General features: G+C 62.0%; 1 protein-coding gene across 4 annotated transcripts in view; it reads right to left on the reverse strand.

The window, feature by feature from the left end:
* Window positions 1–16403, reverse strand: part of LOC144936087 (protocadherin Fat 1-like) — a 109526-nt gene that overhangs the window by 23490 nt on the left and 69633 nt on the right. For 3 of the 4 annotated variants that reach the window (XM_078862923.1, XM_078862924.1, XM_078862920.1), the window contains exons 7-17: window positions 13591–13730; window positions 13105–13380; window positions 11963–12173; window positions 7178–10770; window positions 6133–6396; window positions 4944–5181; window positions 3894–4114; window positions 2681–2834; window positions 2173–2406; window positions 1494–1883; window positions 750–964 (exon numbers count right to left, since the gene is read on the reverse strand). In XM_078862923.1, coding sequence (XP_078719049.1) covers window positions 750–964; window positions 1494–1883; window positions 2173–2406; window positions 2681–2834; window positions 3894–4114; window positions 4944–5181; window positions 6133–6396; window positions 7178–10770; window positions 11963–12173; window positions 13105–13380; window positions 13591–13730 — 5936 coding nt within the window. The remainder of the gene's footprint in view (window positions 1–749; window positions 965–1493; window positions 1884–2172; window positions 2407–2680; window positions 2835–3893; window positions 4115–4943; window positions 5182–6132; window positions 6397–7177; window positions 10771–11962; window positions 12174–13104; window positions 13381–13590; window positions 13731–16403) is intronic. The other variant, XM_078862922.1, reaches the window with a different exon arrangement.

Below are 16403 nucleotides of genomic sequence, written 5' to 3' on the forward strand. Positions count from 1 at the left end.
GCGCAGCGCGATAACCACTACACTACCGCTCCCCACTACACACATGCACTTAAGACACATGCATACACATGCATTTGTATAGACAAGCAGGAATCATAATCATTCAATGGCCAATTCCCATAGTAAATTCTCCATTCATTTGCGTCATGGATTCCTCCATAAAAAATGCGTGCAATAGAATGGGATTTTGTTGAGATTTGAGATGAGCTGGGCTTTGGCGATGCTTAGCTTAGCTTAACATTGCCTATTCCAGCCAGGGAGAATGTGGCCAATCTCAGGCATCCAGAACGGACGAGAAAATGCATTTCTGATGCCTTCTATGTGGAAATCAGCCCAATTCATACATATTAATAAAGAAGTGCATCAGTGCACAGTAAAGCAGAATGGGAACGGGACCAAGGGGCACGGAGCAGGAATGAAGAAAGAAAGCCATCACCGACCTCAGCGGCTAACACTGACGGAGCAAATTAAAGTGCAACCGTGCACAATGAATAGCTTGCGAAAAGTAAGTTGTAAATAAAACGGATAATAAGTAAACAAACAGTTTTATTATTTAATGGGATGGCAAGTCCAGATGTTCTAGATTTGAAGTTTTCATGACTGCAAAGGTCCATACTCTTTGGTTTTTTCGGTAAAGTCAAGAAATATTCCCGTTGCTGGGCTGGAGTAACGGAGGCCGCACCCACGGAACCCTTCGAGAGCGAGTTGGGGCAAGCGACCGAGTGGGCGTGCGCGGTGGGGCGCGTTACCGTGAGCACGGCAGTCCCTGGCGGCGTGTCCTCGCTCAGCACGGCGCTGTAGCCGCGGCGGCCGAACTGCGGCGCGTGGTCGTTCACGTCGGTGAGGTTGATGGAGACGGTGGTGACGGCGCTGAGCGAGGGCGTGCCGCCGTCGCTTGCCTGCACCGTCAGGAAGTGCTCCCTCTGCACCTCGTAATCCAGCTCCTCCGCCACCACCACGATGCCTGTGGTTGGGGAGGGCGGAGCGGAGTCAGGGCGCGGTGAGGAACGCCGCTAGGACCAGGGTCTCAGCGCGACCACCAGCTCAAGCATCACCGTGGAGAGGATTCTCTCGCAGTGAATGATCCGGGGCAGCTGCTCCAGCTGGCTGAACCAGAGGGCCTGTAAGAGGAGGCCGTGGGGGACAGGTGCCGACTGTACAGCAGTGGCTGCTGGATGTAGCAAAATTAACTTTTTGACCATCGGTGTCACCGCCCACTGGGCGCCGTTAGTATTATACAACGTTACCAAGTTAGCGCAAGAGAGAGAGAGGTAGGTCGGGACGGGCACGCAGCGCCCCGCAACCGCCGCCACGTGAACGTCCCCCGAGCCAGGATGCCTCGCTTCGTTGCTGCACTTTGTCCCGGGGTGCAGCGACAGATTTTAGCCACGGGATAAAAGTGAAAGCGTTTGGTGAAAAGTTGTCGGTGACTGCGCGGTACCAATCTCCCTCCCCCCCCCCTCCGCCGTGGGGAAGGGACGGAGGCCGCTCACCGCTGTGGGGGTCGATGGAGAAGCGTCCGTGCTCGTTGCCGCCCACGATGGCGTAGGCGATGTCGGCGTTGGTGCCGGCGTCGCGGCTCACGGCGAGCACGGCCGCCACCTCGGTGCCCGTGGGAGCGTCCTCGGGGACGCTGCCCGAGTACTCGGAGAACTCGAAGGTGGGGGGGCTGTCGTTGACGTCCAGCACGGAGACGACGACCGCCGCGCTGGAGGAGAGCGCCCGCGGCGCGCCGCCGTCCCGCGCCACCACCGTGACGTGGTGCGAGGGCCGCAGCTCGCGGTCCAGCGGGCGCGCGAGGCTCAGCATGCCCGTGTCGGCGTCCATCTCAAAGTAGGGGTCTCCGGGCTCCTCCAGCGAGTACTGTACCTTCCGGTTGAGGCCTACGCACGGGGGCAGACCGACGGGGCGCCGCACCCGGTCACACATGATAGCCCAATGAAGCGGCTTATGATGTGGAAATGTATAGCAGCAGCCGAATGCTCTAATCGCACGTACATTCTAAATGTGGAGGGAAAAACCAAAGGACTCGGAGAAAATTCCACGTGACTACGCGGATACAGCAGGCATCAGGGTCGGGATGGAACAAAAATGGCAACTATCATCACAACCGCGTCATCAACGCAGATGACGACGGTGGAGAGCGCGAAGGTTCGGCGGCGGCGGCCGTACCTCGGTCAGGGTCGGTGGCCTGCACGCGCGTGAGCAGCGTGCCCACGGCCGTGCTCTCGTACACGCTCACGGAGTAGAGCGGCGTCGTGAACACTGGGGCGTTGTCGTTGACGTCCTCCAGCCGGATGAGGACGCTCGCCTGGCAGGAGAGGCCGCCCCCGTCCGTGGCGCGGGCGGTGAGCGAGTAGGCGGCCGTCTCCTCGCGGTCGAGCGGCGCCAGCGAGCGCAGCTCACCTGCGAGCACAAGACGCACGCGGAGCCAGCAGCGTGGAGGTCACCGGTTTGTGTTCACGCGCAGCGAAGCACGGCGAGGTAGAGACCCATTCATCATTGTCTACCGGGTGCTGCCGCGGGGTCCACTTTCTGCTCCGCCTCCTTCCCCCGAGATTGTGGATTTCCAGTTTGAGGAGGTGATGAATAAATAACACTCTGGAAAACAATGAAGCCTCTCGTGCCTCTGGGGAGGCTGCGTCTCCCGTAAAGACGTAAAGACGGCGGCGGCAGTTACCTGTGTCGGGGTCGATGCGGAAGCGCTCCGCGCCGGCGCCGTGCAGCGAGTAGCGCAGACGCGCATTCTCCCCGGAGTCGGCGTCACTCGCGTGCACCAGCAGCAGCGCTCGCCCCGCCGCCACGTCCTCCGGCACCGACACCGTGTACACGGCCTGTGGGCGCGGGCAGAGACACGGGCGCTCGCGCGGCGTCTAGAGCGGCGTGTGCGTGTGGGGAGCGGTGGTGTAGCGGTTAGGGCGCTGCGCTACGAACCCGCAGACCCGAGTTCGATTCCCGCTCGCGGCCAACACCGGTAACGATGATCCGAACCGGTCACGGGCCTCACCTAGGTCAACTCATCCTCAAATGAGTGCCTGGTGCGGTGTGTAAACATCTCCACTTGGGAGACACCCACCCTCCTCGTGTGCCGTGCCGGCCTTCATCGGTGCTGCTCGCTAACAGCACTTCTGTTAAGGCTATACAGGGGGATCTTTGCCATTGTCTTTGTGTGCCCCACGTAGTGTGTAGAGCAGTGTGTGTGTGTGTGCCCCACGTGGTGTGTAGAGCAGTGTGTGTGTGTGCCCCACGTGGTGTGTAGAGCAGTGTGTGTGTATGTGTGCCCCACGTGGTGTGTAGAGCAGTGTGTGTGTGTGCCCCACGCGGTGTATAGAGCAGTGTGTGTGTGCCTCACGTGGTGTGTAGAGCAGTGTGTGTGTGTGTGTGCCCCACGCGGTGTGTAGAGGAGTGTGTGTGTGCCCCACGTGGTGTGTAGAGCAGTGTGTGTGTGTGTGCCCCACGTGGTGTGTAGAGGAGTGTGTGTGTGCCCCACGTGGTGTGTAGAGCAGTGTGTGTGTGTGTGCCCCACGTGGTGTGTAGAGCAGTGTGTGTGTGCCTCACGTGGTGTGTAGAGCAGTGTGTGTGTGTGTGTGCCCCACGCGGTGTGTAGAGCAGTGTGTGTGTGCCTCACGTGGTGTGTAGAGCAGTGTGTGTGTGTGTGTGCCCCACGCGGTGTGTAGAGGAGTGTGTGTGTGCCCCACGTGGTGTGTAGAGCAGTGTGTGTGTGTGTGCCCCACGTGGTGTGTAGAGCAGTGTGTGTGTGCCCCACGCGGTGTGTAGAGGAGTGTGTGTGTGCCCCACGCGGTGTGTAGAGCAGTGTGTGTGTGTGTGCCCCACGCGGTGTGTAGAGGTGTGTGTGTGCGTGCCCCACGCATCACACCGGCCGGCCGCCTCACCTGCTGACACCGTGGGCGGTTGTCGTTGACGTCCTGCACGCGCACCTCCACGACAGCGCTGCTGCTGAAGGCACCGTCCGTCGCCGTCACGTTGAGCAGGAACGTGTCCTGCCGCTCGCGGTCCAGCGGCCACCGCACAAACAGCTGCGCCTCCCGCTGCTGCTGGTGCGGCTGCTGCCGCTGCGCCACGCTGATGCCGAAGTGGCCCAAGGGGTCTCCGTCTGGGCGCCCGGCACACGGCACGAGTCGGCCACAGCTCATCTCACCGTGTGCCTCCAGTTGCCGGGTGTACACGCAAGAATAAAAACCGCCCCTCTCTTCTGCACCCTTTTGGGCGATACGCCCAGGGCAGTTAAGGGGTCTCCTGGCCCGAAGACCTGGACCCAGTTACCGGCGGCTGACGTTTGTGACCTGTTCTCGAGTTCGAGACAGTTTTGCTACGGACTAAAGCCAGTTAAACGTCACCCAATGTGACCAGCGCGGCGCACTCGTCACGGACTGGACTCGTGGGGGTGCGCGAGAATAAAATATTCAGATTAACTTCTTCAGACCCACGGCTCTCACTTAAACGCGAGACTCTCTATTCTATTCTCCAGCTGTGTGTTTATACACTGGTCAATCGGTCTGCAGCAAATTCATCATTGGTAGGAGACTCATTGGTGATGTGATAATAAGTGGTGTGGTGATTGATGTGGTGAGTGATGTGGTGAGTGATGTGGTGAGTGACGTGGCAAATGGTGAGACTCACTCCGATTAGCATGGTGGGCTACGTACTGTGCGAATTACAATGACACACAGAAGTTAATCGTACAAACACACACACACACAAGTTAAACGTACAAACACACACACACACAAGTTGAACATACACACACACACACACAAGTTGAACATACACACACACACACAAGTTCAACGTACATACACACACACATACAAGTTGAACATACACACACACACACAAGTTCAACGTACACCAACACAATAAGTTCAACGTACATACACACATACACAAGTTCAACGTACACACGTACAAGCGACGTGTCTCACCTGTGATGTAGTAGGAGACGTGGCGATTCCGCGGCTCCGAGTCGGCGTCGCTCGTGCTCAGGATGGCCACCACCTCCCCGGGGACGTCATCCTCGCGCGCCGACCCGCGGTAGATCTCGGCGGTGAAGCGCGGCGGGTTGTCGTTGACGTCCGCCACGCGCACCGACACGAGCGCGCGTGACGAGAGGCGCACGCGCTCCCCGCGGTCCGTCGCCACCACCTCCAGCCGCCACTCGGCCTGCACCGAGCACACCGCGGGCGGGGGGAGTGAGCGCCCAATTCTCGCCGGCACGAGCCCCATCACCGATAGCTGCATAAACGATCTCGCACGGTGAGGACGCGGCTCTTTACCCAACGTTCACTTTTCCCGGATCTGAATACGCACAGAATGATCGATGGGGTGTGAGAATAGGCCCAACTCAGCGCTCTGCTGTAGCTCTGCGGTGCCATGCGTCAGAGATATTCTCCCAAACACTCAGCTGGCAGAAAGGGCAAACCAGCAGCGAACGAATTGGTCCGTCGTCGCTCCAGCGTAAACAAAACGAGAGCTGTAGAGAGACGACTGGCACCGTCATGGGATTGTCGAAATATCCAGCGCTGACTTTGGGCTGCCAATGAAGAAGGGCGCCACACGCTCGATCGAGACTCGACTACAAACGCACATTTGAAAGCGCTTCGCCAATTCTGAGCCTTGCTCTTGACGCAGTGTGCCACCGAAACACAGCGAGAGGCTTGCGATGCGTTGCGGCACTGCAAACTCAGTTCTTTAGAAATGGAGGCGCACGGTGAGATGACCTGTGGCCGACTCGAGTTTGTGTTTAGTTTGTTGTCCTTCCCCCGCACCTCCGATTAGCACAGTTGGCTATGTATGGTGAGAAAGAAGTGCAACATACACGCATGCGTGCAAAGTCTTGAGCCTGCGACCAATATAATCCATAAGAGGTTTCTGCGTTAGATCACATAACGCGTAACGTGATCTAACCCAGAAACCTGTTACAGATATTAAAGATATTAAAGACGTCTCCTCGCCGCGCGACTCCAACACCACAGGGGAAACTGACGGCAATTAAACCGTCAATGAGCGCATCTGCCGTGCGCCACGACCGCTCTCCTACGGAGCGGCGCAACGGCCGTTGTTGGGGCCAAGCCCAGGGCCCGGGGGTCACGGGGGTCCGCCCACAGACGTTACCTGCGCCTCACAGTCGAGGGGCCGCAGGGCGGTGAGCCAGCCCGTGTCAGCGTCGAGCGCGAACGTGTCGGCCACGTCGTCCAGGGGCCCCGCGGCCTCGCCCAGCGAGTAGGACACCTGCCCGTTGGGGCCCGAGTCGGCGTCGCGAGCGCGCACGCGCAGCACGCGCGTCCCCGCCGCCAGGTTCTCCATGACGAACGCCTCGTACGTCGCCGACTCGAAAGCCGGCGCATTGTCGTTGACGTCCTTCACCTGCACGCTGACCTGCGAGCGCGAGAGGGGGAGAAGGGGGGGGGGAAGGTCGCGTTATTCGCTCTGCGGCGCAGCACGGCGGAAGGGGACCAGGCTACGGGTCACCGATTCCCTCTTCCGTTCGCCACCTCACGACGTATAGGGAAGGGGGAGAGAGAGAGAGAGGCTGTGGATTTTGAGCAGTCAACAAGTGAGAAAAATTGTAAAAGCTTTATCTTGTAAATAATAAGACCCAGATGATGTCGCCTGGGCACAACGAGAGCGGAATTCAATTGTCCCGTGCCATGGGTGAGATGAGGAAAGCGCTAAATTAACTGGACAACAGCAAGTGGTCCGGGGTTCTCCAACTCCGGGGAGGGTTTCATGTGGCGTGTGTGTGAATGTGTCACGTGCCCAGTTACTAAGTTTTGAACCATGCGGGCAGGAACCGGCGCTACGTCCAGCATTATTCCTATTTATTTAACGTAAGCATTACTTTATCAAGTATGTTTTGGCATGTATCCCTACTGTACCTTCAGATGCAATCGCATTAAGACATCTTGTAAATATGAGTTGTGTTGAATTGTATCTTTAAAAGATATATTTCCCCATTGCAGCCCGAGTTACAGATTCACCTTTTGACAATTTCAAACAGGGTTCCAATAACTGCTTTTGCAAGCTCGATTTCGGTGTTCGCGCTGACGTCACAGCTTTCCCATCTCCCATCTGCGCCCACGATGCCGACAGCCACGCCGTGCGAGCGTCGGCATGCAACCTCGCGCCAGCGCCGGGCGCCCGGCGCCGTCTCGCCCACCTGAACCACGGCGACGGCGTCGTGCTCCCCGTCCGAGCGAGAGGCGGCGACGCTGAACTGCAGCCACCTGGCGGCCTCGTGGTCCAGCTGCCTCTCCAGCTTGAGCCGCCCCGTGGTCGCGTCGACGCCGAACGGGGCGCCGTCTCCGCCGCCGCCGTCGCGGTCGCCCGCGGCCCACACGAGGCTGTAGGTCACGCGTTCGGGACCCACGACCCTGACGGCCTCCAGCTCGGTGCCCGGCGCCGCGTCCTCGGCCACCGCGAAGGAGTAGTAGGACTCGGCGAAGCGGGGGATGGCGACGTCCGGGGGCAGCACCTCCACGTAGACCGGCACGAGCGAGCGGAGCGAGGGCAGCCCGCCATCCTGCGCCAGCACGAAGAATGAGAGGCGGGTCCCCTCCAGGCCCACCAGGCTGTAGGAAGAGCTGATGGCGCCGCTCTCGGGGTCGATCCGCAGGGCCTCCTCCGCGCCGCCCGAGTCCTCGCCGTAGATGGAGTACGCCACGTCGGCGTTGCTCCCCTCGTCGGCGTCCGACGCCGTGACCTGCGCGACGAAGGCGCCCTCCCTCGCGTCGGCCGGGACGGCGGCCTTGTACTCGGCGGCGTGGAAGCGCGGAGCGTTGTCGTTGACGTCGGTGAGGATCACCTTGACGACGCAGAAGGCGACCCGCCCGCCGCCGTCCACGGCCATCACGTTGATCTCGATGACCCTCTCCAGAAGGTTCTCGCGGTCGAGGCTCTCCGTCGTCACGACGAGGCCGTCCGCCCCCACGCCGAACCTGCTCCCCGCGAAGTCGTTGACGATGGAGTAGCTCACCTTGCCGTAGTCGCCGGCGTCCCGGTCGGTAGCCGACGCCACGGCGACCGCGGTGCCGACCGGCGAGTTTTCCGCCAGCTCCACCTCGTACGCGTGCCGCTCGAAGACGGGCCCGTGCAGGTTTTCGCCGGCGACGGCGACGCGCACGCGGACCGCGGCGGCGTGGACTCCGTCCGACACGGTCACGTTCAGGACGTGGACGGCGTCCGCCCGCAGCTTGCCGGGCGCCGACACGGAGATCACGCCGGAGCGGGCGTCGACGGCGAAGCAGCCGAGCTCGTTCCCCGAGAGGATTCCGTAGGCGAGGGGCTCCCCGTCGGAGGCGTCGGCGTCCAGGGCGAGCACGCGCGTGACCGGGTGGCCGCGCGGCACCAGCTCGCCGACCGTCGCCTCGTACAGGCCCTGCGTGAACGCCGGGGCGTTGTCGTTGAAGTCGGCGACGGCGACCGTGACGGGGACGTCGCTGGTGAGCGCGGGAACGCCGCCGTCCACGGCGCGCACCGCGAAGCGCAGCTCCGCCACGAGCTCGCGGTCCAGTCGGCGCGACGTGAGCACCATGCCGCTGCTCGGGTCCACGTGGAAGTATTCCGTGGCGCGGTCGGGGTCGTCCACGATCTGGTAGGAGACGGCCCGGTTGGTGCCCGAGTCGGCGTCGGCCGCGGAGACGGTGAGCGCCAGCGTGCCGACGGGCGCCGCCTCGGACAGGACGACCTCGTACGAGTCGAGCGCGAAGGCGGGCGCGTTGTCGTTCACGTCCTCCACCAGCACGTCCACCGTGGCGTCGGCGTGGGCGCCCGTCAGCGAGTCGGTGGCACGCACCGCCAGCCGGTAGGCGGCCCGCGTCTCGTAGTCCAGCGGCTCCGCCGTGCTCAGGACGCCGGTGCCGAGGTCCACGGAGAACTGGCCGAGGCGGTCGCCGTCGGTTATGCAGTAGACGAGGCGGAAGCCGTCGGGGCTGCCGGCCTGCACGCTGAGCAGCGGCGTGCGGGGCGGGGCGCTCTCCGGCACGCTCACGCGGTAGAACGGCTTCTCGAACACCGGCATCGCCTCGTTCACGACGCGCACGGCCACCTCGACGTCCGTCCACAGGGGAGGGACGCCGCCGTCTTCCGCGCGCACGACGAGGGCGAACTCCTCCTCGTAGGACCCGTCGGGCGAGAACGCCTCCCTCAGCCGGACGTCCCCGGTCACCTCGTCGACGTCGAAGCGCCCGAAGTCGTCGCGCAGGGCGTAGCGCACCTCGCCGTTGGGGCCCGCGTCCCTGTCGACGGCGGTCACCCGCCGCACCGTCTCCCCCCGCTCGGCGTCCGCCCGCACCGCCGCGTAGTACGGCAGCCCCACGAACGCGGGGGCGTTGTCGTTGACGTCGAGGACGCGGACGCGCACGACGGCGCGGGCGACGCGCGGCGGCGAGCGCTCGTCGCGCGCCTCCACCACCAGCTCGTGCCACTCGCGCTCCTCGCGGTCGAGGGGCGCGGCGGCGAGGCTGCGCAGGGCGCCCGATGTGCGGCCCACATCGAACAGGCCCCGCGGGTTGAGCAGGCGGTAGAACACCGGCTCGTTCAGACGGTTGCCCGTGACCGTCACCAGGGCCGCCAGCTGCGCCTCCGTCGTGTTCTCCATCACCAGGCCGTTGTAGACTTCGCGCGTGAAGGCCAGGCCGCTCGGCTTGCTCTCGGCCGTGGATATCTTCACCGTGGCGGAGGACGAGAACTTCCCGTCCGTCACGCGCACGGTCAGATCGTAGAACCTCTCGAGCGCCGTGACGTTTTGCACCGTGACGACGCCGCTGCTCGGGCCCACCGCGAACTTCTGCGCCGCGTTTCCGCCGGCGATGAAGTAAGTGAGGTTGGTGTTGGACGAGGCGTCGGCGTCCACGGCGGACACGGTCAGCACCTCGACGCCGCGGTACGCGGGCAGCAGCAGCGTGGCGTCGTACACGGGGCTCGTGAACTCGGGCGGGGAGTCGTTGACGTCCACCACCAGCACCGTGACGAGGGCGGGCGTCTCGGCGTGCAGCGGGGGGCTCCCGCCGTCGCGCACCTGCACCGAGAAGGCGAAGGCGTGCCTCTCCTCGCGGTCGAGGCCGCGGGCCGTGCGCACCGCCCCCGTGCTGGCGTCCACGGCGAAGTAGCGTCGCGCCGCGGGCTCCACGATGCGGAACGCGAGCAGCGCGTTGCGCCCGGCGTCGCCGTCGGCGGCACGCACCACGAGCGGCGCTCCCGTCTCGTCGAGCACCGCGCTGCCGGGCGGCGCGTCCTCCGCCACCAGGCCGCCGTAGCTCGGGCGGGCGAACGCCGGCCGCCGGTCGTTCTCGTCCCTCACGTGCACCGACACCGAGGTGTTGGCCGCCGCGCCCGCCATGTCAGCGGCCCGCACGACGAGGAGGTAGGAGGGCCGCGCGGCGTGGCTCAGGGCGCGGCGCGTGAACACGGCGCCCGAGTTGGGGTTCACCTCGAACGCGTCCCCGAAGTTGCCGTCCCGAATCTCGTAGACGACCGACGAGTGGCCCGAGGCCGACACCACGGCAACGAGCGTGCCGGGCGGGGCCGCCTCGCCCACCTCGCCGGCGTAGACGGGCCGCGTGAAGCGCGGCGGCGCGTTGCTCGCCACCGTCACCTCGATCTCCACGTCGGCCGTGGAGCCGAGCGGCCTCTCGCCGTTGTCCGTGGCGCGCACGACCAGGCGGTAGCGGGCGAGGCGCGCGCGGTCCAGCTCCCGCGCCACCGACACGATGCCCAGTGCGGGGTCCACGCTGAAGGCGCCGCCCGTGTTCCCTGCGGCCAGGAAGACAAAAGCCGTCGCTGCTTGCCGCCTGTCGAGCGTCCGGGCACAGGTGCCTCTGCTGAGGAGTCGATGACGGTGTAGAGGTGGCAGTGGTGGTGGTGGTGAGGAAGCGGTGGCCATACGGAGGCGGTGATGTGGTTGTGGTGAGGCGTGGCAGTGACGAGGTGGCGAGTTGGTGGTCGCGGTGAGTTGGTGATGGCGGTGAGTTGGTGGCAGTGAGTTGGTGGTGGCTGTGAGTTGGTGGTGGCGGTGAGTTGGTGGTGGCGGTGAGTTGGTGGTGGCGGTGAGTTGGTGGTGGCGGTGAGTTGGTGGTGGCGGTGAGTTGGTGGTGGCGGTGAGTTGGTGGTGGCGGTGAGTTGGTGGTGGCGGTGAGTTGGTGATGGCGGTGAGTTGGTGGTGGCGGTGAGTTGGTGGTGGCGGTGAGTTGGTGGTGGCGGTGAGTTGGTGGTGGCGGTGAGTTGGTGGTGGCGGTGAGTTGGTGGCGGTGAGTTGGTGATGGCGGTGAGTTGGTGGTGGCGGTGAGTTGGTGGTGGCGGTGAGTTGGTGGTGGCGGTGAGTTGGTGGTGGCGGTGAGTTGGTGGTGGCGGTGAGTTGGTGGTGGCGGTGAGTTGGTGGTGGCGGTGAGTTGGTGGTGGCGGTGAGTTGGTGGTGGCGGTGAGTTGGTGGTGGCGGTGAGTTGGTGGTGGCGGTGAGTTGGTGGTGGCGGTGAGTTGGTGGTGGCGGTGAGTTGGTGATGGCGGTGAGTTGGTGGTGGCGGTGAGTTGGTGGCGGTGAGTTGGTGATGGCGGTGAGTTGGTGGTGGCGGTGAGTTGGTGGTGGCGGTGAGTTGGTGGCGGTGAGTTGGTGATGGCGGTGAGTTGGTGATGGCGGTGAGTTGGTGGTGGCGGTGAGTTGGTGGTGGCGGTGAGTTGGTGGCGGTGAGTTGGTGGCGGTGAGTTGGTGGTGGCGGTGAGTTGGTGGTGGCGGTGAGTTGGTGGTGGCGGTGAGTTGGTGGTGGCGGTGAGTTGGTGATGGCGGTGAGTTGGTGGCGGTGAGTTGGTGGTGGCGGTGAGTTGGTGGTGGCGGTGAGTTGGTGGTGGCGGTGAGTTGGTGGTGGCGGTGAGTTGGTGGTGGCGGTGAGTTGGTGATGGCGGTGAGTTGGTGGTGGCGGTGAGGAGGACGACGAGTCCTTGCTGCGCTCACCGGATTCGATGGCGTACGAGAGGCGAGCGTTGTCGCCCGTGTCGCGGTCGCGCGCCGTGACCTGCAGCACGGCGGAGCCGGGCAGCGCCGACTCGAACACGCAGCCCTGGTAGGTGCGCAGCGTGAACTCGGGGGTGTGGTCGTTGGCGTCCAGCACGGTGATGAGCACGCGCGCCAGGCTGCGCTTGGTCTGGACGTCCTGGTCACGCACCTGCACAGCCGGAGTCACGGTCAGTGCTCGTTTGATGGTTAAAAACCTGAACATATGAACGCATTGGGGGTATAACCGGCGGTGCGTGGGAGTATAAAAAAAACCCCACAAATTTTCCGCGTTAACTTTTGTTATTTTCCCCCACAATTTGCGACCCCCGGTCGGAAAATCTTGCGGGGTACGCATCAGAATCAGTGATGTTGCTTGCAGTCGGAAGAAGAATGTCAGTTAAAAAAATTTTTTAAACCGTTTTACAATGACCGGTGTCTTATGCTGCACCGGTGTACCGCTAATACGTCCATACAGAGAATCGCAGACCTTGGCCAATTGCTGTCACTGGTTCACCGCCTGCCTGCCTGCCGCCTGCCTTCTCGCTCGTCTGCGGTTTCCCTCTTTGCCGTGCGACGCGTAACGACTCTAAATTATTATTCACTATTATCCACGCGTACACACTGGGCACACCACATCTGTCTCCCACCGCCCGTTCGGTGCGCAGGGCCATGAGGAAGCGGCCAAGTCCTGTTCACAGGTCACAGGAGGTCACGGGACACGTGGTGGTAAGGTGCACCGCGCTCACGGGACACGTGCAAGTGGTTTGGGTAGACACGCTGGAAATGTGTGTCCCCGACTAGACACTCCACAGTTCATCGCACTTCACCACAACGCAGGTGCGTGTACACGTAGATTCCCCGCGCATCACGTTGCCAAGACTGCCAAAGTTTGTACCGCTGGAGAATGCCACTAATTGAGGATGATGCGTTCCGTTTGTCAACATTGACTCGAGTCGTCTCGAGTCAATTTCAAGTCCTGGCGTCTGTCACACTGAACCGGGTTCTGTACGCATGTCAGTACAGACACGCGCCTTGTCCTCCACCATTGTAAACCTGATCACCCCTTGGGGTAGCGCGGACGCAGCGGGCGCCGCCCTCACCATGACGGTGAGCGTGTGCCGGAGCTGGCTCTCGTGGTCGAGCGGCTCGGCCGTGTACAGCACGCCCGTGGCCGGGTCGAGGCGGAAGAGGCGGGCGCTGGCGGGCTCCGCGCTGCCGTAGAGCGTGTAGATGAGGCGGTCCTTCTCGTCGCCGTCCGACGCCGACACGCGCGCCACCTCCGTGTTGGGCGGCACGTCCTCCCGCACGCTTGCCTCGTACAGCGGCCTGGAGAACTCGGGCCGGTGGTCGTTGACGTCGATCACTTTGATGTAGATCTGAGGGCGAGGGCGGCGCGAGCCGGTGAGCCGTTGCCGTGCGCACGGGACTCCGTGCAGCGTGGCGACATCGCCCCCTGCCGCGAAGAAACCTGGACCCTCCTGACCAAGAGTCTCAGGGACCCGGCGAGCGCGATGACAACGATAACATTTCCGTAAAAACCCGCACCCCCGTGCCCGCCGCGACGGGCCCTGTGCAGTGCGGCCCACCTGTGTGACGAGGGCGCGCGTCCCATCCGTCACTTCCACCGTCAAGTTGTAGTGCGACTTCTGCTCGGCGTCCAGCGGCTTCGCCACCACCAGGGTCCCCGTGCCGCGTTCCACGTCAAAGCGGCTGTCCACGTTCCCGCCTGGGCACAACGCGGCACGGCGCACGCCTCCCCTTACCGCGGGCACTGGATCGCGGTGGCAGCGGCGGCGGCAGCGGCATCGCGCTTCGCACCCATGACGGAACCAAGCTGGCCGCGTGCGCGTAACCCAGCATCGCACTCGCTCCTTGCGCACAAAGCTACACACAGCTTGTATATTGGTCTCCAATGGCTAACACACACTATAAACTATTGAAAATATGTGTTATTTTACCAGCCAAGGCCGACTGAGCTATATAGCTCTTTTTTTCAGAAGCGACCTGACCACAAATGATAGCTCGACAAAGTGGCTCATCGTGTGTAAATGTATAGCAGGCAAATACTTTAAACGCGTGATGTTGATTCTTAATGTGGAGGGAAAAACCGGAGCAAAATCCACGCAACCACGGGGAGAACATGCAAACTCCAAATATACAGGCTTCAGGGTCGGGATCGAATCCACAACTTCCTGTATGCCAGGCGAAGTAATTAGCATCTCGCCACACAGAGCGCACTACCAACAAACACACAACATGCGCTAACGGTCAGGGATGGGACTACCATGTCGTTCCATGGCATCGTTGATGAAAGCAAAAAATATTACCGATAACCAACGTCAACTCACTCTTGGAGACGTGGCACACTTGATAAAAAAAAACTTTAATCCGTAACAAATCAAATGTAAAAGTAGAACAACATCAGCTCCCAGCCCGGCCACAGCCGCTTTCTCACAAGGGACCCTCGGCTCCAGCGTTGGGGCGAGCGCGGCGCCAGCGATGGAGCGTAGAGTTCCCCCACACTCTACGGTAAACGCGGGCAGAGCCGCACCGTCACGTCTTAGCGCTACCGGCACGCGCACGGGCAGCTTGCGCCACGCACGAGTGGGAACAGGACAACTGGACAATATGGAAGAGCTCTCTGGCCCGGTGGCCCCATGTGGCGGTCCGTGTCGTTCAGCGAGAGGGCGGGAGGGGGCAGCAGAGAGCCAGCGGAGGGAGGAGCGTGGAACGCGGTAAGTGACCGGGTGAGATGCTTAGACACACACACACGCTCGCATTTGCGGGGAAAACCGTGTGTGGGTCGTGGGGTTATTTGACCATACTTCACCGTGCTGGTGAGAGCCAGTTGACGATGGCGATGGGCGTAAACGTGGGAGGGGTGTAACGGTGGATTTTGCTGCACTGTGTCCTGCCTACAACATCACGTGTGTGCCTGGTGTTGGTCACCCATTCAAGCGTTGGGCAGGCTCAACCGTGCCTCGCTTCCCAGATCTGATGCGATCAGGCAGCTCCTTGTTGATTTGTCGTAGGCCAGACACACAAGCACTCAGGGAGAAATTCAGCCTTGCACTAACCCCAGCCTGCCGCTGTTGACTCTTCTCTTAATGATAAACAAATACGCGGACTCATTCTGCATTCCGTACCAAGGCGTTTCGTCGCACGTTCCCCATGACCGATTGCATTGGGCTAGGCTACAGCTGGGCTGGGCTACAGCTGGGCCAGATTCCCACCTCTCCCCTTGTTTAGTTCACACCGTCGACCGCGTGGCCTTTGCAGGGCTCTCAATTCTCGCACATCTCGGGTATTTACGATGCAATCCCCCAGATTGAGAAGGCGCTCGTAAATACGCTCACAATGGTGCCATCTCCCACACCCACGCATGTGAAAAGCCAGTTGACAACAACCGCACCCCGGCCGCTGGCAGCCGACCAATCGGGTCCATGAGACAGAGACCCCCCCCCACCCCTCCTGGAGTCTGCTGAACAAACTCACGCCCAGACAAACGCCCAGTACTGCTTGCCGAGCTCCACATTCCTACCCCCCAAGTCCCCTACCCCCCAAGTCCCCTACCCCACAGCTCCCCTACCCCCCAAGTCCCCTACCCCAGCTCCCCTACCTTCCCATCTCCCCTACCCCCCAGCTCCCCTACCTTCCCATCTCCCCTACCCCCCAGCTCCCCTACCTTCCCATCTCCCCTACCCCCCAAGTCCCCTACCCCCCAAGTCCCCTACCCCCCAGCTCCCCTACCCCCCAAGTCCCCTACCCCAGCTCCCCTACCTTCCCATCTCCCCTACCCCCCAGCTCCCCTACCTTCCCATCTCCCCTACCCCCCAGCTCCCCTACCTTCCCATCTCCCCTACCCCCCAAGTCCCCTACCCCCCAAGTCCCCTACCCCCCAGCTCCCCTACCCCCCAGCTCTCCTACCTTCCCATCTCGCCGACCCCAGCTCCCCTACCCCTGCTACCCCCCTACTCTTCCATCCCCCCCCATCTACCCCACCACTTTCCTCCCTGCCCCCCACCAGCCATGGCATGTCCTGCCCATGCCCTCTGAATGATGTCATTTACAATAAAAACATAATTATAGATTTTAATAACTAGCTTTTTCTCTTGTCTTAACGCATCTGACAAAAATATATATAGATCCGTCAATTGTAACCAATTAAATGAATTTAGTTTGTATCCCCAAAGTCTCCATTGCTAAGGGGGGGGGCATTGTGTCTCAATCACTGGGTCATCACAAAGGGCTCCGATCACGAGAAGCACCGTCGCCCCGGTAGGCCGGAGACAAAGCGTCTTCTACGACCCCGACGACACTTCTCGGAATCTCCGCTGTGCACAGGTGGTGGCTCGTGCCCCAGTCGGCTGCCGCGAGACTTACGGCGAGCGAGCTGCAA

The sequence above is a fragment of the Lampetra fluviatilis genome, chromosome 15 (assembly GCF_964198595.1).
Source record: "Lampetra fluviatilis chromosome 15, kcLamFluv1.1, whole genome shotgun sequence".
Lineage (NCBI taxonomy): Eukaryota > Metazoa > Chordata > Hyperoartia > Petromyzontiformes > Petromyzontidae > Lampetra > Lampetra fluviatilis.